Source organism: Parasteatoda tepidariorum, chromosome 10 (assembly GCF_982258835.1).
Source record: "Parasteatoda tepidariorum strain Cologne lab strain chromosome 10, Ptep-v5.0, whole genome shotgun sequence".
NCBI lineage: Eukaryota > Metazoa > Arthropoda > Arachnida > Araneae > Theridiidae > Parasteatoda > Parasteatoda tepidariorum.
In genome coordinates, this window is record NC_141764.1 from 7,748,718 (window position 1) to 7,771,188 (window position 22,471).

The 22,471-nt window shown below is 31.9% G+C and overlaps 3 protein-coding genes across 5 annotated transcripts in view; 2 read left to right on the top strand and 1 right to left on the bottom strand.

The window, feature by feature from the left end:
- Nucleotides 1-2,708: 2,708 nt before the first annotated feature.
- Nucleotides 2,709-21,761, bottom strand: LOC107454195 (uncharacterized). 3 transcript variants are annotated; one of them, XM_043051902.3, is made up of 3 exons: nucleotides 21,632-21,761; nucleotides 7,633-7,682; nucleotides 2,709-3,592 (listed from the first exon to the last, which is right to left on the bottom strand). In XM_043051902.3, exons 2-3 carry the CDS (start codon nucleotides 7,652-7,654, stop codon nucleotides 3,330-3,332), a joined length of 285 nt encoding a protein of 94 aa, XP_042907836.1. In that variant the 5' UTR covers nucleotides 7,655-7,682; nucleotides 21,632-21,761; the 3' UTR covers nucleotides 2,709-3,329. The 3 variants fall into 3 exon arrangements, with proteins under 3 accessions (XP_042907836.1, XP_015926785.3, XP_042907835.2); XM_016071299.5 differs by lacking the exon at nucleotides 21,632-21,761 and adding an exon at nucleotides 10,312-10,518; XM_043051901.3 differs by lacking the exon at nucleotides 21,632-21,761 and adding an exon at nucleotides 10,203-10,360.
- The window catches only part of LOC107454194 (trans-L-3-hydroxyproline dehydratase), a 65,705-nt gene continuing 48,890 nt past the window's right edge, over nucleotides 5,657-22,471 (top strand). The window contains exon 1 of the mRNA XM_071184452.2: nucleotides 5,657-5,789. The gene's annotated coding sequence lies outside the window, so the exon portion shown is untranslated. The remainder of the gene's footprint in view (nucleotides 5,790-22,471) is intronic.
- On the top strand, nucleotides 14,025-19,171 carry LOC147802123 (uncharacterized). The gene is made up of 4 exons (XM_087153724.1): nucleotides 14,025-14,100; nucleotides 14,185-15,522; nucleotides 15,613-18,120; nucleotides 18,168-19,171. The coding sequence occupies exons 1-4, from the start codon at nucleotides 14,025-14,027 to the stop codon at nucleotides 19,169-19,171; spliced, it is 4,926 nt and encodes a 1,641-aa protein (XP_087009850.1).

Sequence of the window (22,471 nt, forward strand, 5' to 3'; positions counted from 1 at the left end):
TCATAAATGGCTGAGCTATTTCGTAAAGTCTTACATATTTTTGCATTATATTTATATTTGTCCAAAATTTGCTTATTGTTAAATTTTTAAAAAGCGTCTTTGCTTCAAATCCCCATAATAATTCAGCAAGCTCATCTTGCAGGTTGATGTCCACGTTTTCAATTTGAGCAGAAAATGGCACAATAATCCAATCAAGGATGTCGATGTTTTCCAAATCAACAAAACGCAGTTTAAAATCGTCGCTCAATTTTTGAAGATTACTTGTATATATTTCCAAATCTTCTTTTATTTCTAATTGTCACATATCTGAAAAATACAGATAATCCTTCGACCAATCGACCCTTCCGGTTCGGATCGACCCCTGCTTATGTTAAATAGACCCCTGGGGGTCTATATAGACCACTTTGGCGACCTCTGAAGTAGGCGATACTTTCTATGTATGCGAGTTCATTTCACTTCCGGGTCACCAATATGGGAACCTTCATCTATCAAAAGGTACCTCTAGATGGAATCGAGTTAATATGCCTTATATACTAGTGAATTGGTATTTAATAATTGTAGTGGTAGTTACACCTCACCAATTATTGGTGACGGGGCTTGCTTTTTTTCAAGCAATATATATGCTTATATTATACGGGTTCGAGAGATGAGCAAGGAATTAGTATAGCACGCAATGAAGTGAATCTTATCTCTCAACGGAGATGGAAATAATTTTAATAGACCTGATGCCTTTTCAATGTTGAAATCAAAGAATGTAAAAAAGAGAAATCTAGCTCATTGAATAACTCGGTGAATTGTTCGGTGCGGGACGCTATTACAGAAAAACAACTTACAGGGTGAGCAACAAACTCAGATTTAGCAGAGCATCATATGTACTTAGATCCAGCGCATGAGCATAAGAAGTAAAGTGTCAGTCACTCAGCTTACATACTTGCGTTCGCTGTCTCCAGCCAACCGCCATTTTATTCTTTCGATATCAAAATGTGTTAGCAGATTTAAATGTATTCTCAAAGAAATATCTTAATTAATAGTACAGTGTTTATCAATAGTTTGAAAATGCAGAACAAACCAACAATAAATAAAAAGAGAAAGCTTTATTTTTTTCACCCTAACCCCAGTAGTGGTTGGGTGGAGAGGAGGGTACAAACCTGTTTCAAGAACCTCTGCTGTTAAGCCCCTAAATGTTGTTTTCTTCTTTATACACCGCACCTTAACTTATTGGAGGGGTTTACATTATGGCTATGGAACTTAAATTTCTTCTCCTATGTGTATTTTTTGGATGAAATGTCTCTAACTCATACTTACGATGGTTTGTGTGATTAAATGGCTGTTGGACAGATTTCAAATTATTATTAAAATTCAATACGTAAAGAATTTTGACAACATCCCTTAAAAATAGTTAAAATCAAAGTTCTTCCTAGCGGGCAATAGCTCAACGGTGAAAAAATTTGGTTAATATATTATTTAACACTAAACATACCAACACTTAATCTATACCTATTTCTACCATAACCGGTAAAGTGACCGGACTTCTTCATTGAATGCATAAAATATGGATGTTAGGAAGGAAATAAACTAAAAAATACTTTATTATAATAATTAAACAAAATTGTATAGTGCCAATTTTTATGCATTACAAACACAAAGAATAAGAATTTTTAATCTATGGCTCAACGCATTTTCCGCAAATATATTTCCTCTAATTATTATTATTTCTATAATTCTTATAATTATAAGAATATATAAGAATTATAATTCTTATAATTAATAATATTTCTTCTAAGAACATGTGTTGTCTTGATTGTTTCGACATTTTTCTGCGTAAAAACTATCAAGAAATGAAGTAAAACTATCCAAATAAAATATAAGCTACTTACAAAAACATTTAGTTTTTGTCACTTTTTCTGACACAAAAGTGCCAATCTAAAATTTTAGATCATTTCTTGAAATTTGAATTCACAGTTATTCTGATTGAACTCACTACTCAACAGAAATATGCAACTCATCGAATGCAATACTTTTAACACGCATTACAACATCATTTCTGATCCGATAACCTTATAAAGCAATAAATTGTTTGGTAGAAATAGGTATACGACAAATATTATTCTAAAAAAAATACAATAATAATAATAATAATAGAATATTAACTATATATAATTGTTAGAAAATGTCAAATGTTCAAAAACGATACGATGATAAGCGCATTTTCGATGCAAAAGTTCTTAAACGGTCATTTGACCGATAATGGCATGTTTAGTGTAAAAATTGAATAAGGAGTTGGGGATTGGAGGAGAGGGTGAAGAATTAAAATATTTAAATGTAATTGCTTTGTGCCTTTGGCCTAAATACTATTGAAGTTTATGTGTCATACAAGATAATTATGAAAGGTGACAAAATTGGACATGCAGTTTGGCTAGTATAAAATAATAGGAGAAATTTACAATATGAAATAAAAAAATTTCTTTTAGTACACATCAAATTAATCTTCATAAAAATTTATTTTTTGAAAAAATAAAACTATATAAGTAAATTCGAATTCCATGAAATTTGGACTCAATCGTGTGAATTGAATAGGTCGTTTAATTCATATAATTATTGAGTTGGTATTTTTTCAATTAAAAGTTATTAGGGTTACAAGGTTTTACAGCGCATCATAGAATTCTAGCAAGATTATATTAAACTTAAATCAATAAGGAGACAATGAAATTGATAAAGCTAAAAATTTTTATTAAAGAAGAAAAGAAATTAGCAGCATATATTCGGAATATATTTGGAGACTTAAGTTAACAGAGTTGTGCCAAGAAAGAAAAAAGTCACATTTTAAGTGCCTTGCACATGAGGCAAAGCTATAATTTTAATCGACATATATTATCTTGCAGTAAATAATTATCTAAGGTTTAGAACGGACAAATAACTTAAATAATTTAATAAATTTTTTTAAAAATCGACAAAAAAGCGAGAGTTTTCCACCAAAATGAAAATTATCAAAATGATTCTTAAATTTTTGTCAAATTTTTACGAGCCCAGATAATGACAGCGTTGAAATAAAGCTTTAAAATATTAAACAATTTAAATCACAAAAGCTTTTCATTTTCACAAAATTGTGGCTTTTCTTCATTTTGACGTTTTCCACTATTTTTTTAAAATTAAAGATAGCCTAAACTTGACCTAATATCAAGAACAACATTCCAAAACTTACAATAGTTATAAAAATAGCATATTATTCGCATTAAGAGTTACATCGAGTAACAAAAAGACTTTCGAAAAATAGCTTTAAAGATTTATAACAAGCATAAATGATTGCGGCAAAAAAAAACACAGTCATTTTATTTAGGTTTAGAGAAATAGCCAACTATTCCAGCCCCAGCAGTTCCAATAGCTGCCTTAGTAGATGCTGCCAGGCCCAGCACACCAGCACTTTGAAGTGATGCGAATAAACTGCCTGCCGCAACATTTCCTATTGAACTCTGAGCGGCAGCTGCCGCGCTGCCAGCTGCAACACCACCCGCTGTGAAACCAGCTGTTGGCAAAGCAACTGTAGCAGCACCAATAAATACGGCTGCTCCTCCTGCTATTTTTGCTCCAAGAACTGAAAAAAAGTCTAAATTAGTTTTCTTTTTTACTTCAAAATAAATTGTTCATTACATTATAACTATTTGAATTGGTTTATTTACTAAAATGCAATTGAACAATTTTGATATTGAACAGTCACTGGCTATGGTGAGAGAAGGGGTGGATAATCACTTTGATCAGCATGCAAAGGGACCGAGAGTACGAGTTATTGTTCCCCGTTCACCTCTGCTTGTTGTTGTTTCTAATGCGACTTGCCATGGTGAAACCGAGCAAATTTAAGGCAGAGTGTGTGTGTTTCTTGTTTCTCAGTGGGGCTATCTATGGCCAAGAATTCGACTTCTGCCACACCTTACGTTGCACCCGTTTATAGGGCTGACCCATTCATACCTCCATTCATTCATCCACAGATCGTAATTTTGACCTGAATCAGAGAACGATCGATCTCCAATCCAGTACCCCTAGAGCAGTCTTTCCCAAAGGTACGCGTACCCCCAGGGGTACGCGTTTTTATGCAAAGTATCTTGCAACAAACGAAATTTTCAAAAAATTTTGTTTAAAAACAAATCTAGCCGTGAAAATTTACGATTTCGTACTTTTTTTACTGGCCATTTTTTTGCAGTTAACAGTTAATAATTAGTGGTGTCAACAGCCAGTTGTGATATTTAACTTTTGTGTAATTTTTTTATAGTAAAAAATACATTCATTTTTTTACTAGTGGTACACAGCGCTACGAAAAATTTAGAAAGGGTACACAAAAGTCATAAGTTTGGAAAACACTGCCCTAGAGGTATTAATTTGTTATGGGAACATGGAGGATTTTTGCGACTCGACAGATTTAACGTGCATCAGTCACACGGGTAGTTTTCGGTCGGCGGGGTTCGAACCCACGAACTCTCGGACATGGGCCCAGCGCCCTACCGACCAGGCTATCCCGGCCCCGTTCACCTCTTCAATCGCAAAGTGCTATACTTCGCACCCAAGTTGTTGGGTTACTAAAGGGGGGAGCCATCTCCTCTGCAAAAGATCAAAATTGTGATGGCATGTCTTCGAATCATCCTCTGTGATATTTCCCAGACCATTGATAGTAGTCCCTTGAGCAGCTCTAGGGCTATTACTAGACAATTTTCAAAAACTAGGAAAACAATTGAAGTTAATGGAAAAAAAATTGCAGCAAACTCAAGTGATATCAATTAATAAATTTTTTCTCGCAAAGTTTCTAGCTTCAATTCAAAAAATTTCCAAACTAAGGCAACTGGAAGACCTACCCTTTTCCCTGCTGCTTTTGGTGAAAATGCAACTTTTATCCTCTTAGGAGACATGAATGTGATTATGATTGTTGGTGAACATTTCGTCATGTATTGTTGTCATTTTCATTTATTGAAAGATACCGAAGTTATGTGATTTTTAAATATTTTCCTTTGACTTACAAATACTTGTAGCGCCATCTGTCAAAAACTTTACGAACTAAAAAAGGACCGAATTAAAGAATTAAAATATTTGTATAATCCCCTAAATTTACGGCAAAAGTTTTTTTTAGATTTTTTTTATACCTTTACCGTTTACCTATAGTAAATTTCTAATAACTGTTAGTTTAATTTATAGTACAGGAGCAACAAGCAGAAAACAGGTGGTACCTATTCACACAAGGACGAGGACGGATTTTTTTAGTTGATTGCAGGTTTAGTTCGCACTAAAAATCTAGAGAAACGTGTCTTTTGGGTACGAATTTGGAAAAACAATTAAAACTTTAAAAAGAAAGTTATGTGTAGTAACAAAACATGGTGCTTCAAGCTGGTAAATAATATAATATTAGTTCTTAGAAATAAAATTTGTACTTAAATAAGTAGCAGTAATTCTTTTGACACACTAGAAAAGTGTGAGGGTGCAAAATTCATTTTTTTTTTGGCCGCCATCTTGAAAAATTCCAAATAATCGTGACTAATTACTTTTATAACTAAATTATGACTAACTTTATTTATAACTATATTACATTTGCATCAAATGATACAAAAGTAAATTAGCGGATGATTCCTCGATTCACTCTTTAAATATTCTATAATATGATTACTGTGTTGTTGGTAGGAATCGAACATTCGCAAAATCAGACGAAAGAGGTGAATCAATCCACCCTTACAAGATGAATTCATCACGTCCTGATTCAAGATTCTCCTGAAGTCATCACCATGAAGATTTGATAGTGTAAAATTGTAAAAGTAAGTTTATTTTTCATAAAATGATAGAATTCCCTAAACAGTTATAAATAATGAAACCTGCTGGAAAACAGGGCCTTATTGTCACACGAAGGTGCCCAGGGCCTTGGGCACAGTTTTTTAAAAGACACTAAATGTCTGTTACTAATATTTATTTTTTGATACGCATACTTCTAAGTTTTCTAAAACATAATTAGTTTGACTTATTTTGAATTACATACTTTAAAGAACAAAAAACGCTATATTTATATGAATATGAGAATAAGAATTCCTTATTTTTTCCTAGTTGCAAATAGTATTACTATTAGTATTCTATAAAAGATTCATTATTTAGAATTTTTTTATTGAAAAAAAGGCTATATTTCAAAAACTTATACAAGTTTTGCTTACATTTTATATAACTTTTGAATTTAAAAGCGGTTAATTTCTACAGGGGGGTTCAGGCCATGGACACGATTTCACCATAGTTGAGCCCCGTGGGTTAGGAAATATGTCTGAACGTTTCCTGAAACAAGAAAATCCCTACACATCAACTATCTAGTTTTGGAAATTTTTACAAGCATGTGCAATTAAAACAAAAGACGTTGGATTCAAATCTCTTTCGAGTATTCGAATCAATTATTTTAAAATCTGTTACTTGTATAACTTGTTAAAATCTATAACTTGTATTCGTTGAAAATTGGATATTCTGAGCACACACGAAAACCAGGTGTATACGAATAAAAAATTAAAAATCGGAAAAAAATTTTTTATCTAGAAAACTGCTTACGAATTACGAATCCTGTATAAATTTCGAAAGTTGCTGGTGGATGTTTAGTTATGATAGAAGTTTATGATGCGCCCAACATTTTACGTTTTTAGATCTGACAAAAATTGCATTATTTTCTTCTTTTAACATAAACGCAGTTTTCTTTTTCTTTTTAGTTTTGTATCTGTTGATTTGTAAAAATTTAAAGTGGAGCTAAATTTTGTTTGCGACGTTTAGAAAATACTTTTAATTTGTATTGTGGGTAAACACGTAGATTTGGTTTCCATAACTAATCTGAAATGAAACTAAATTTTACAAAGTAAAGTAACTAAATTTTGAAAATAAAGGGGCAAATAAAATGTTCTAAATTGCACATAAAATTTGCACTGGTTTGGAGACGATTAAAACTTGGAAAAAGATTCTATCAAGCACAGAGATCCAATTGAAATTTCAACACTTTAGCTAATGGGAACGAGATTTTGGAATTTTTATTGATAGTGAAATCTGTTTTAGCAATATAATGGCGATAACTAATATGGTATGATGATGATAATTTCATTCAGCACAGACCTCAAGTTGAGATTTGATTGTTTTAACTACTCTGTAAATAATCAAAAGTTTGATTGACGATAAGTTGCTTTTGGCAATACATTCAACCGGTAGTGGTTAGCAGATGATAAATCAAACATGTGTTGTCAACAAAACCAGATATCCAGTGGAGATTTAAGAATTCTAGTTCATCAAAAATGGTAAAAATCTTGATTAACGGTAAATTTCCATTCTCGAAAAAATGAATAAAAACTTCACTTGTAACGACCAGAAAACAAGTGAAACGTGTGATTTTATACAGCACTGAGCCCCAGTTAAAATTTAGTAGCCCTAGATAATCAAAAAGCGGTCTAAGTTTTAATTGACAGATTCAGTGCTAAAAGGCTAGTAAAAATTACTATTTATGCACACTTCTCTTAAACCAGCTATTATCTATGAATTATTTTGTCTTTAACATTGCTATACGTTTATTCACTTTCACTTTTCATATTAAAAGGAAGAAAAAAATTGATATAAAAAGGGAAAGAATAATTTTATGAATTTACTTACTTAAAGTGCTTGTTGCAACCATTATTGTCCCAATGATGAAGTAACAATACCTATTTTGACGAGAAAAAAACAAGGATGTAAACAGGTGATTGAAATTTAAACATGAAATAAATAACAAGCTAGAGATAATTGAAGATAACAAGAGAGATAATTATTCGTAGTAGTTTCAACAAAATGCAATATTATTAATATCAATCGGTTTTGCATAGATAAAATACGTTTTATTTCATAACGAGCTGAATATCAGTTCTTCGTAAGTGGAGATAAGTAATTAATCAACTCAACTAAAATTAATTAACACTACGAAATTATGTATAAAACTGAAAGTCATAGGCCGGTGCAATTGAAAATTTTTTTAAATAATTTCTATTTCTATTTTTTTATTCATTATTATTTCTTGCATTTGCCAATAGCGTTACATATTATATTCAGCAAACCACGTTATTTTTCATGATGCTATTGTATTTAAATAATTTATCTATTACTATTGTATATACAAAATTTACCATAATCAAACAAGTATCTCCAATACTTAGCCTTTGAAGGGAGTTCATAAAAAAAACTTTTTACCACAGTTTCAATATCAAGCACCTATACTAGAATATTTGATATTGATTAAAACAACAATTGTTACATCAATAAGCCACCAACGATTGAGAATCTGATTGGTTAATTACATTTATTCAAGTGACGTGTATATAACGGAATGCACTTAGCATCATGTAAATGCAACCTTAATTTTTCCATTGAATAAATCATTGTTGCTACTTTAATTATTAAAAAAATTAGAATATTGTAAAAATTTAATGAAATAACAAGGCAAAATCTTATATAAAGTGCGAATCTGAAATCATAAAACACCTTAAATTGAAATATTTCAAATATTAATATTTGGGAGGCTCTATAGTTTAGACCCCCCCCCCCAAATATTTGCAAGTGCTTCTTTTTACCTATGCTATAATCAGATCCTGACTTTAAAACTCTCCCTTTTAAATACAATTCAAATTTCAAGGTTCTACCACAAATGGTTAAATTAATTATTAGAGGAACACACGCATACACTAACACTACTTTTATTATTATAAATTTATGTATTAAAATAAAAGGAAGAGTTTCAATTTTTTAAAAGCCGGTGTAGTCAGAAATAAAAGATTATCATCCTCATATCTTTCCCAAAGCAGGCCCTATATTTACATAAGAACAATTACTACTGTAACAAGATTGCGCCATCCAACGTAAAAACAGCGTTAGCCCTTGCTTTCGTTAAAAAAGGAAATTATGTATAATTATAAAAATATATTAATAACGCAATTCGTTCAATTCAATCTGTTTATTTTAACAAGCGCTGTGCCATGTTTTTACTATTATACGAAACATTGACGAACTTTTTTTTTCATTTAAAATAAACCATATTAAATACGTTGGCACAAATGAAAACTGAAAGGAAACACGGCGTAGAAGAAGTTTTTGTGTAACTCTTACAAAATATATTGAGGAAAATATAGAATTTTGATAAAGTTATGATTAGTTTAATTTCCAGCAGTGTTTAAAAATACAGTTGTTGCATCTGTTGTTGTTGTCTTGTTCTTTAAAAGCTGTTACTTCATGCGAATACACCGATTTGGAATTTCCCAAAAGGAAAATAAATTAAAATCCTCCACCAATCCAAGAAAAGTTTAAATTATTATTTGCAATATTCTTTAAAAACCTTTTTACCAAAATTTAATTACAATTTAATTCAAAACACCATGCTTTATTTTTAAGGTGTCATTAACTATAAAGTGAAACTGGCCAATTTTTAAAGTTTTTTTTTAATTTTAAATTTTTCTAACTATATTCCAATAGTTGTGGCATAATATAAATAAAAACAACTGTTTTATAAAACAATTTAAATTTTTTTTAATAAACATAGCTGTTCTCTTCAATTAGAGACTTAAATAAAAATTAATGTAATGTATTAATGCAGTTCAAATCAACAAGAAAGCATATATATGAAGGGCATCAGGCAATGTAATGATAAGCCACATTTTTATACTGTTAAACATATTTTTGGCGGAAAACATTACGATCTCCAGGTAGACAATAAGATATTTTTGAGTACTGTACTGTTATCAAGTGGAAATTCCTAAAACTTATTTAGTATCTATCTGGAAACAGTACTTAGTACTCCATTATAAGCGACACCCTTTATTTAAAAGAAATACTAAAAAAAGTTTTAAAAAGTCTCAGGCAATATTCATCACTAAGAACACTATTTGTTATCAAGAAAATACTCGGTTTTAATACTAAATTTTAGACCATTAAGAATTAAGAATATCTTTGTTCGAAATAGTCAATTTTTCACTCTTAGAATAATTTCCGCTTGCATTTTCATGCAAATGAATTAAAAGTACGGATTTATATTTTTTTTAAAAAATGTTTCTTTTTTTTCCCTTTTCGAAGGAATACAGACATCTTTTCACTGGCATCGTATCAAAAAGTTTGATAAACTTAAAATTGAAATACTTTTGGTGAATGCATTTATCATACCTATAATGTGATAAAAGTGAAATATAAGATAAAAGTTATACCTTTTTAATGACGATATCGTAAATGAACAGAAATGTAAATCCACGTCTAAACTTGACTGATACAAAGTAAACACAGAAAAATGAGCTATGGCATTCGAACTTGTCTTACCTAACCGAAGCTTGTCGCGCTGCCTTCTTTCCCAGCATCCTTTGCGCGTTCTTTCACTAATTAGGAGACATCGTTGATGTCCTTGGTTGATGTAACCCAGCAAAAACATACCAGACGACCCAGCTCCGTAAAATTGTCGGTAGTCGACCGTTTTAATGCTGGGTGGACATGCGTCTGTTGTCACCTTACACTCTGGGCTTAGTAAAACTTATATAAAAAAATAACTATTTAATCCCTATAGTGATGACACATTTACGTCCGTGTATAACACGTCCGTGGGTTAACATTGTAATACAATACGTTAAAAATAAATACAAATAGGAAGTCTATAAAAAAATCTCCTGAATAAAAACCCATTACGTGTCTGTTTAAATATAAAATTGTTGTCTATAAACTCGTGCAAATTGTGTCATTATTGAAACACTACAGTGCGTCTAATAATTTGATCTAATCCGCATCCGGCTTGCACCAACCACAGTGCTGATGTAAAATCATTCAGTGGTAAACGGATCTTGGGTTAGAGTCCCCTAGTCGTCAGGCTAACAGTGTGAGGTTTTCGTTATTTTCCTCCCGATATAAAGCAAATGCTGTTCAGTTTTATCAAAAAGTCCTCCACAAAGACAAATTTCTCCCAGTACTTAATCCAGGAGTTCCCTTGTCTTCTGGATTGGGTTCAAAATTACAAAGCTACGGAAATGAACATTAGTCGTAAACCCAAACAAAAAAAAATTGGGTCGCCTGTTCAACGAAGATAATAAAATAATATATATATGCTCTCTCTCTCTATATATATATATACATATATGAGAGAGAAAGAAGATAAATTATAACATCAGATTATAGTATGTCTAACAGTTTGCTAGTTATGTTATGCAAAGTTAACTTTTAATAAAATTCTTTTATTCATTAGACTCGTATAAATTGAAACTTTAGACTGATACTGTTTTATATGAAGCTTATAAATAAATATAACTTGTTTACTGATATAATAATTTCAATAATTAGTATAATATTATAATAACTACAAATTAAGTTACATAACGTTCATAATTTGTTTATCGTAAAAGGTTACGCAATAGTGTAATATATTACAGGAATAGTACTTCCCTTTTATAAATAACAAAAAATTCACTTTTAGTTTTAAGCCTTTGATTCAGAGCCTTTAATTCCAAGCGAATATCTTTAATTGTTGTTGTTGTTGTAGTTAATTTACGCTGCACAATGGGCTTTTGCCGTTTGGGAAACATCCCTGAGGATGATCCGAAGACATGCCATCACAATTTTGATCCTCTGCAGAGGGGATGGCACCCCCGTTTCGGTAGCCCGACAACCTGCACGCGAAGTCGAGCACTTTACGGTAGAACAGTTTAACGAGGACCAATACCGCACACCCTCGGTCCCTAGTCCAAGTGGTCATCCACCCGCACACTGACCGCAGCCAGTGATGCTTGACTTCGGTGATCTGCTGGGAACCGTGTCTTAACGATCAGTCCACTGCGGGACCAAATATCTTTAAAAAATGAATAAATAAATAATTTATTGGTTGAATAAACTATGTTTTTTCCCCAAAACTTCCTTTTTATGCTTTGAAATATGAAAAAAAAATGTGAATCTCAATTTCTGCATTTAAATGTAGAACTCAGGAAAAAATGTTTAAACCTTAATTAAATTTTAATGGAATCAAAACAAAAACTGAATACTAATTAGCTTCTTAAAATATATATAAAAGAAACAGTTTTAATGTTTTATAATTATGTATAAACTCAATTTATAAATTATGTTACAATTTTTCTTAAGGAAATATAATAACGTTTTCATTCTACATAAATAATTTCAAACTAATTAAAGACACATTAAAATCAATTTGATTACATTTCGATTTTTATATCAAGTTACTTTTCCTAAATTAAATAATACATAAAGCTAAATTATCAAATTCATTTGTCTTCAATTTCTTAAGGAAATTTAATAACTTTTTCATTCTACATAAATAATTTCAAACTAATTAAAGGCACATTAAAAACAATTTGATTGCATTTCGATTTTTATATCAAGTTGATTTTCCTAAATTATATAATAATTAAAGCTAAACTATCAAATTCATTTGTCTTCAATTTCTAGGAAGTTTTTTGATTAAATGACAATAATTAAAAAAAAAATTTTTTTTTGAAGTAAAATCTATTTATTTAGTAAAGCGGGTTTTTTAGGCCTGGGTCCACTTTAACGGATCTCGCTTCAGTAACCTAGGAGTAAGTTACCTTAGCTGCTGTACAGGATGAAGTGCCTGTAACTGAGCCGTGATGGCTCAGGGAATAGAGAATTCGCCTTCCAATGAGGTCAACCGGGTTCGAATCCCAGAGATGGCTGGTTATTACGAATTCCGCATCCGGCTAGCACCGACCACAGCGCTGACGTAAAATATCTTCAGTGGTAGACGGATCATGGGATAGAGTTCCCTTGCCGTTAGGCTAACCATGTGCAGTTTTCGTGGTTCTCCTCTCCATGTAACACAAATGCCGATTAAGTTTCATCAAAAAGTCCTCCACGAAGGCAAATTTCTCACAGTGCTTGATCGAGGATTTCCCTTGTCTTCTGGAATGGGTTCAAAATTCGTAAACCCAAAAAATTGGGTCGGCTGTTTGACGACGGTTATAAAAGTGCCTGTTACGGGTTTATAATGAAAAGAGGTGTATAACAAAAGCGGAAAACGATTCTAAAAAAAAGGGTGGGGTGAATTAAGAAATTCTTTGGAATGAATTCAACAATAATTCATTCTACTGAAGAAAAGAGGAAGATGTGGTTTCACTTTTTGAGCTAATAGTTTACACATTGAGAAGTCGAGTTTTTCTTTTCTAGTGAAAGTAATTTAAAAAAATAAAATTCAGATGATTCCTTTAATATCGGGCGTTCAACCAAATTGTAGGTGGTTCTGAACAAAAATAAATTTAAAAAAGTTTAAAAAATGAGGAACATTCGGATAAAACGCTTAAAAATAAGGGCTATAAAGTCTAGAAATATCTGACTAACAACAGCATGAATAAAAAAAAACATATAACAAGATAAATTTAAAAAAAAAAAAAAAAAAACGAGACTATTTATCATAGAATTGTTGATTTTCGATGAGAATAGCTTTTTTTTTGAATTTAAGGTTCATACTAATCCGTTACGGGTATTTTAATTTAATTTTGCTAAGTATATGTATGGTTGTCAAACAATTGTGTTTTTATAAAAAAAAAAAAAATTGTATTTTCCATGCAGCTTAATTCAATACAGAGCATTTTTTTTTACCAGGTTGTTGTTGTTGTAGTTCATTTACGTCGCACTAAAGCTGCATAATGGGCTATTGGCGACGATCCGAAGACATACCATCACAATTTTCATCCTCTGCAGAGGGGATGACTCCCCTACTTTGTGTTACGTCACTCTCATAAGATGACGTCATTCATTTAAAGTGTAAATATTAACTAAAACGATTTTTTAGCCTGTGTATATATGAAAAGTGTGAGTGGCAACAGAAAGAATGTTGTGCTAGATGTGTTCTACGAAAATAAAATGGTTGCTTTTGTAAATATGTGTACGCAGATATTCCTTGTAAATTTAAGTTATTTCATCGCTGGATAGATCGGGTAGATTTATCGGAAGCACGAAACATTGTGGTGACCCGGATTTTAAAGGTTAGTTTTCATTTGCAATATTAATTGGCGACTGTAATTATGGATTCTCTTATCGCCAAACGAATTCCAGTTCGTGGAACATTTACAAAACGTTATAATCAGTTATTGGCGATGTGTAAGGAAAATAAAAGTACTCGTAAAGATATTGAAATTAAATTTTCATCTTTTGAACGTATTGCAAACGATTTGGCATTATTAGATGAAGAAATCTATAAATTATTAGTTGACGCCAAATCAGAAAACTTATCTGAAGAATACGATAAAATTGAAGAGTACAAGGAAAAAACTGATGCAATTCGTATTGAAGTGAAAATATATTTGGAAAAATTTCTCACATTTCCCGAAACCGCTTTGTCTGTGGCGGCTGAAAAGACAAAATTAAAGCTTCCCAAAATAGAATTAGTTAAATTTAGTGGGGAAGTCAAGGATTGGTTAAGTTTTTGGAGCCAATTTAGTCGAATCCATGATGATGAATGTATGAGTGATGAGGACAAATTCCAATATCTCATTCAATGCATGGTTGTCGGGAGTAGAGCAAGGGAAATTGTGGACAGTTATCCGCCGTCTGCTGATAATTATGCCAAAGTGGTAGAAAGTTTAAAAACGAGATTTGGGCGGGAAGAACTCCTCGTCGAATATTACGTAAGAGAATTATTAAATTTAGTGGTGAAAAATGTAATGAACACAAAAGCAAAGATGAACATAATGCAACTTTACGATAAATTGGAGTCATATCTGCGTTCACTGGAGTCTATTGGCGTAACAAAAGAGAAATACGCAGCAATGTTGTTTCCGCTTGTGGAATCATGTATTCCAGAGGATTTATTAAGAGTGTGGCTGAGAAATCCTGTAATTACTAAGGAAAATGATTCAAGTGATTCCAATGGCAATAAATTATCGCAGTTATTAACATTTTTGAGAGCCGAAGTCGAAGGCGAAGAACGTATTTCTATGGCGAAAACTGGTTTTAAAAATTATGACTCTTCGCATCGTAAAAGAGACAAAGATTTCGAAATATCAACTCCTGTTTTTACTGCAAATGATTTGCTCTCTGAGAATAGGCCAATAGCACCACATTTTAAACGCAACTGCATTTTTTGCGGGAAACAACATAATTCAGAAAATTGTTTTAAAGGTAAGAATTTATCATTAGATGTGAAACAGGAAATAATAAAGAAACAGAAGGCCTGTTTTTTATGTCTGAAGGTGGGACATCGCTCGAAACACTGCAGGGCTAATATTCGATGTATTGTCTGTAACAAAAGACATTGGCCTGTAATGTGCCCAGACTTGAGCCAAATAAATCAGACATCGGCTGTGGATACATCAGCTGAAGAAAATACTACTTTGTCGAATCAAAGTCAACCTGAAGTCTTATTGCAAACCCTTATGGTAGTTATTGAAGCCAATGGACAACGGAAAACTGTTAGAGCACTATGTGATACAGGATCTCAACGGTCGTACATCCTGAAATCAACAATAAATGAAATGGGATGGAGGACCAACAAATATGAAACTTTAACACACGTAGTCTTTGGTGGAGCTAGTTCCAGAAAAGAACATAAAAAATACACATTGTGGATAAGAAATATGAAGAAAAATAAAAAGTTCGAAATTCAAGTTTTAGACCAACAGGTAATCTGTGGCTATATTCCAAGTTTGAAAAATGGTCCTTGGTTAGCTGAATTACGAAGTAAAGGAATCCATATCTCTGATGTAGGTAAAGATTCTCAACAAATCGAACTTTTGATAGGAGCGGATTATATTGGAAAACTATACACTGGTCAAACCATGCAATTAAAGTGCGGACTGGTAGCAATGGAAACGTACCTTGGTTGGACTGTAATGGGAAAACCAAACCATACTTATAGTTCCACTGGGCTTATCTCAACATCACTTTTCATTCAAAATACTTCGGTTACTGACTTATGGGAATTGGAAACAATTGGTATATCTGATCCTTGCGAGACAATTACTTCAGAAGAATACGATGCTCTAGCAACGGAACACTTTTCCAGAACTGTCAAAATAAACCCTGATGGTAGATATGAAATTAGTCTTCCTTGGGTGAAAGATGTAAACGATATGCTCAGTAACAGAGATATTGCGGGCAGAAGATTGAAAACGATGACAACTAAACTTATCAAGGATAACCGTTTGGATAGTTATAATGCAGTTTTTGGAGAATGGATAAAAGAAGGTTTCATCGAAGAATCAAACGAAGGTACCGGCCATTATCTTCCTCATAGAGGAGTTTTCAAGTCCAATTCCACCACGAATGTCAGACCAGTTTTTGACGCCTCTTGTAAAACAAGAGATAATTTCTCGTTAAATGACTACCTGATGAAAGGACCAAACTTGTTAAAAATGATCCCTACCTTACTAATAAAATTTCGAGAAAAGAAAATTGGAGTTATATCAGATATAAGGAAGGCTTTTCTCCAGATATCCGTAAATGAAGACGATAGAAAATATTTAAAATTTCTGTGGTGGGAGGATAAGGAAGCGAAAACAGTTAAAGTTTTTCAACACGCCAGAGTTGTCTTTGGTTTAAATTGCAGTCCTTTTTTACTGGGAGCTGTTATTCAACATCATTTGAACAAGTATGAATCCTCCAATGTCCAAGAGGTGGCTATGAAGCTGAAAAAATCCTTCTACGTCGACAATTGTGTCACGTCTGTAGATTCTGAACAACGGTTAAAAGAGTTCATTCAATGTTCGACAGACTTAATGGCTGCAGCAAAATTCGAACTGCGAGGTTGGGAGTTTACAGAGAAAGAAAACTTAACTGAAAAATTTGAACCGTCACCTGTGTTGGGTCTTTTGTGGGACAGATCAGAGGACGTATTGTTTTGTGACACTCGAACAATTATTGATCCTCCAGAAATTATCACCAGAAGAGTAATGTTATCTTTTGCTAATCGAGTATTTGATCCAATCGGATTTACTTGTCCAATTATGTTATATCCGAAGATTTTATTGCAAACAAGTTGGCAATCAAAATTAGGTTGGGATTCAAAAGTTTCTGAGGATATAAAAATGAAATTTCTCAAATGGTTGGAAGACCTGAATATACTGCATACAGTGAAAATTCCCCGTCACGCTATTTTGAGAAATAGTAGCATAAGTCTTCATGTATTTTGCGACGCTAGTGGTCTGTCCTATGCAGCTGTTGTTTACATTAGATGTGAGACAGAATATCAAACAACAGTACAATTGTTACTTGCTAAATCAAGAATAGCACCTTTAAAAAGAGTATCTATTCCTAGACTTGAACTTCTAAGCTGTTGCATTGGTACTCGTCTAGCAGATTTCGTTAAGAAAAGCTTAGAAATAGAAAATGTCAAGATTCATTATTGGTCCGATTCTACAACTGCTTTACAATGGATCCAGAAAGATGAGCCATGGAGTGTGTTTGTCAGAAATAGAGTTAAAGAAATCCGTGCTCTTTCATCAGGAAATTGGCGACACGTTCCCGGTCACTCTAATCCAGCCGATCTACCATCACGCGGCTGCTCGGTAACAAAATTATTGAGTTCAAGGTGGTGGGAAGGTCCTTCCTGGTTGAAATTACCTGAAAACACATGGCCTCTATCTGAATATATAATTGATGAACAAGTTATCAACAAGGAAAAAGAAAAAAGAACAACCATACTCATAAGTAAAAATTTGCTTGGAACAAATCAGTTTTTTTCTTATTTTTCAAGCTACACAAAAAATGTCAAAATGGTTGGATGGATTCTAAGATTCCTTGAAAATTGCAAACTGTCTGAAAAAGATAGGAAAAAGGGTGGACTAACTCTGGCTGAAGTAGAAAAGGCAGAAATCAAACTTATAAAAGTTATTCAAAATGAAGCATTTACTGCAGATTATATAAAAAGCTTAAAATCATTGAATGTCTTCAAAGATGAAAAAGGAATCTATAGAATTAAAACAAAATTGACAGAGAGAAATGATACCGAGAATTTTAGACTGCCTATTTTGCTTCCAGAAAAACTTATGTTGGTTGATATGCTAATCAAAGAGAAGCATTTGAAATGTTTACATGCTGGACTGCAAATTTTACTGTCCAATTTAAGAGAAAATTATTGGATTATTAATGGACGTCGAGCAGTTCGTCGCATCCTCAAAACCTGTGTTAGATGCAAACGATATCTGTTTTCGAAGCTTCTGTTTTTGAAGTGGTCGGGATAGATCTTGCCGGACCTCTTCATTTAAAGGAAGGTGTGAAAAGTTGGATTGTCATCTACACATGTGCCGTTTATCGATCAATTCATCTCGAACTGGTGCAGTCACTTTCAACTAAGGCGTTCCTTTTGAGTTTACGAAGATTCATTGCTCGCCGAGGAAGACCTCACATCATCTATTGTGACAACGGGAGTAATTTTATAGGAGCTGAGAATCTACTTCAGTCCTTAGATTGGAAGTCAATTGAAGCTGAAACATCAGTATACAAAATTGAATGGAAATTTAATCCACCGTCTGCTCCCTGGTGGGGAGGCTTTTGGGAGATTATGGTGAAATTGGTAAAAAATATTCTTCGAAAAATTTTGGGGAAAGCATGCCTTTCATACGAAGAAATGATTAGTGTTCTGTGTGACTGCGAGTCCGTTATCAATTCAAGACCTCTCACATACCTCTCAGAAGATCTGGATGACTTAATACCTCTTTCTCCGTCCATGTTTTTACAAGAGATCTCGACGGTGGGAGTACCTGATTTAGATCAGCTGGATACAATAGATTTAAAAAAACGCTATAGGTATCAACAGACGTTAAGAGAACAGTTGAGAAGAAGATTTCGCAGCGAATACCTAGCGACACTCCTTCAACCGCGCAAGAAGAATAACTATTATGATCTAAAGGTTGGCGAGATTGTGTTAATCGAAGATGACTTAAAGAAAAGATTACACTGGCCGATGGCTAAAGTTATTGCCGTCTATCCTGGTAAAGATAAAAGGATACGCGTGGCTCGACTTAAAACAGCACATACCGAGTTTTTGAGGCCAGTGCAGCGGATTTATCCGCTGGAAATACGTTCGACACCAAATGAAGGTTCAACTCCAAACGAAAGCGCAACTTCAAATGAAGGTGACAAGCATAATAATTTCTCAAGTACCTTACGAAACATCGTTACCACAAGAAGTGGCCGAACTGTTAAGATACCATCAAGAAATTTGGACACATAATTTTAAATTTATATTAGATTTTTTGTTATTTTGATTATTGGAATACACATAATCAAAAGGTGGGAGTGTTACGTCACTCTCATAAGATGACGTCATTCATTTAAAGTGTAAATAATAACTAAAACGATTTTTTAGCCTGTGTATATATGAAAAGTGTGAGTGGCAACAGAAAGAATGTTGTGCTAGATGTGTTCTACGAAAATAAAATGGTTGCTTTTGTAAATATGTGTACGCAGATATTCCTTGTAAATTTAAGTTATTTCATCGCTGGATAGATCGGGTAGATTTATCGGAAGCACGAAACACTTTGGTAGCCCGACGACCTGCGCGCGAAGTCGAGACCCTTACGGTAGAACAGTTTGACGAGGACCAATACCGCACACCCTCGGTCCTTACGCAGACTGATCTAAGGGGGTCACCCATCCGTACACTGACCGCAGCCAGTGATACTTGATTTCGGTGATCTCTTAACGATCAGTTCACTGCGGGACCTTTTTTTTACCAGGAAAATCAGAATTACGAACCCTGTCTTAGATACCGAACAAACTAATATAGGTACAAAGTATTTTTATCAGTAATTTTGATGCGTGCCCATTAAATTGCATGCCTATTGGACATTTTTTATTACGGCCTCTCGCAAGTATAAGAACAGGAGAAAATTGCCTTGATGTTGAAAATTTAATATATCTTCGAGCATGTCAGATATTGCTAAATAAAGGAAATCTCTTTTGATGAGTTTTGTTCATAATTTCAATGTGTTGTTAAGTGGTGATTTTAATTTATTAAAACGTAGTTGTTTTTACAGCACATACGAAGATCGGGCATTCATCTAGTATTATTATAAAATAATTTAGTTCGTTATTTTTCTAAGATAGTTTTGAAAATAATTTCGATTTAATTTCAACGAAATGTTTTTTTAACCTTAATCCGATTTTTTTTTAAAGTACCAAAAGAAATTCTGCTTATAATTAGTTAAATAGTATCTATTATTATAATTGAAATGTTATAAAAAAAATACATTTCAAAAGATATTGCCACATAAAAAAATGTTTGTTGTAATACAAGAAAAAATGATTATTGAAAAGAATGGAGAAAAAAATGTATTATGTCCGAAAATCTGTTTAAATAAATAACAAAATAATTTTCTTTTTTTTTTTTTCTATTTTGAAAGGAAAAATTTTTTTTTGAGGAGACAAAGTAAATTGAGTTGCCTTATACTTTGCCTGAACTGCAGGTTGACAAATATATGCATACAGAATAACACAATTGAACCAATGATTAAAAAATAAATGACAATTCACTGCTTGAAAAGACATTCTGAATTTATAATTAAACAAATTTTTTTATGTTACTTTCAGATTCAAAAATATTAAAATAACTGTAGTTTTGAATATTGTTTCATGGTTCATTACATTCATGTTTTTTTTTTTTAAACCTTTTAAATAGCCATTTTTTAAAGATATTATAAATAGTATATGAGAAAACTACATTAGAATTTCTCTTTATTTTTTTAAATTTTCCATTTACTCTTTTGTAAAATAATTTCAAAATGTCATTTAAAAAGTCCTTTAATTTATAGTGCAACAAGTACTAATGTAAATTATTAACATAACCATACATCTATGCTACATTATAAATTTAAAAATATCAATAAAATCAAACAAACTCATAAAATACTCGGTAGATTTTTAAATTGATGATTTTTTTAAAAAATATCATTTGACTTAAATCAATGAATTAAAAAAAAATCATTTAATTTAAATCCATTATTTTCATATGTGTTTTTATAGAAAAAGCGTTTTGTCTAAAATATTTCATAATAATATTTGTATTGAATCAATAGACAAAAAAAAAGGTAAGAAATGTTTATTTCATAAAGTTAACTGTTACCAATGCTACGAATTATGTAATGCTAATTAATGATATAAATCTAAATAATGCGGAAACATAACTTTAAAATTAAAAAAAATTGCAAAAACATGCAATAAAAAGAATTTGAAGCAACTATGTTGAAAGTTTTTTATTTGATTTAAAACCGTTCCTATCGTTATACCACTTAACTTACAGTAATAGCTTATTACACAACTTAATATCATTATTATGAATTTAATTCTGATTCAATTATAATGTTAATCATTTTACTTCACGATGGAATTAATACTATTTCATTTAAAAACTTCCCGATCACGAATAATATTGCTTAAAATAATGCTTTGTAAAGAGTACAATATTCATTTTATGCATTCCATTTCTAGAGTAACAAAAAATAAATCCTGCATCTGATTAACCAAATTTATTTAGCCGTAGCTTACTTATTAGTGTAAAAAACATCGAAGTTTATAGACCCCGATTTGGAGATCTCCGAAAAAAGTAAATTTTAAATATTCTCCTTTCTCATTATAAATATTGGTTTATTCCAGGAAAATAAATATTGAAAAGATAAGAAAAATCTGTACTTACACTGCCAATAAGATCTAACTAAATGTTTGGATGAATACGTCGTGTCGTCTAGATTTTTAAAATAGGGAAACCCCCTTTCACTTGAAGCTTTAGAAGAGCGTCAACCTTATTGGCCTAGAGGTGTCTGAACGTCACGCATTACGTCATGCACTTCGTTCCCTTCCAGGCAGTTTAATGTTTTGTATTTTCGTCTGCCATTCTTTAAGAATCTGTTTCATTTTTTTTTTTTTTAACACTTTTAGGAAAGATGTATCTTTCTAATTTTTAATGTTTCATTTAATCGTAAATAAAATAGCATATTTGAGTTTTTGTCGTAGTATTATTAAATTTATAATCAAACACAAAATATGTTCTGATTCAGAATAACTACTTCAAATTTACAACAAATGGTACATATTGTCTAAAATAAAATTCAAGGAAGAAATAACTATAAAATTAATCCGTTAACAGCAAAAAAAATGTCAGAGTAATTTAAACTATTTAAAATTAATTTTAAAAAAAATTCAACAAATTTCCTGATAGCATTTTTTAATTCATTAATAACAAAGCTTACTTACATCAAAATATGACTAACGTTACATTTTTTAAAGAACAAAATTTTGTGAAGCAAAGGTTTAACATGTTTATTTTATAACACACAATGGGTATAGAAATTACAAATCTAAGCATTGTTGAAAAAATTTAAATTTCCAATGGAAATTATTTTAAGTCACATCTGTCATATAATCACCCATTTTATAACTTTTTTGAGACTGAAACCAAACTTAATTTATACCGAAATTATTATTCATTATTCTTTTTATGCTTATTTTTACAAACTCAATATAAACTTCAAATATG

Bases quoted from the DNA above. Each gene is read 5' to 3' on its own strand.
- LOC107454195 (XM_016071299.5), bottom strand. From the start codon at position 10,349: ATGCTGGGAAAGAAGGCAGCGCGACAAGCTTCGGTTAG. The intron at 7,683-10,311 runs GTAAGACAAGTT...TCGTCAAAATAG, and splicing joins GCGCGACAAGCTTCGGTTAG to GTATTGTTACTTCATCATTG. The intron at 3,593-7,632 runs GTAAGTAAATTC...ACTTTTTTTCAG, and splicing joins GGTTGCAACAAGCACTTTAA to TTCTTGGAGCAAAAATAGCA.
- LOC147802123 (XM_087153724.1), top strand. From the start codon at position 14,025: ATGGATTCTCTTATCGCCAAACGAATTCCAGTTCGTGGAACATTTACA. The intron at 14,101-14,184 runs GTAAGGAAAATA...TGGCATTATTAG, and splicing joins TAATCAGTTATTGGCGATGT to ATGAAGAAATCTATAAATTA. The intron at 15,523-15,612 runs GTGGAGCTAGTT...TTCAAGTTTTAG, and splicing joins TTTAACACACGTAGTCTTTG to ACCAACAGGTAATCTGTGGC.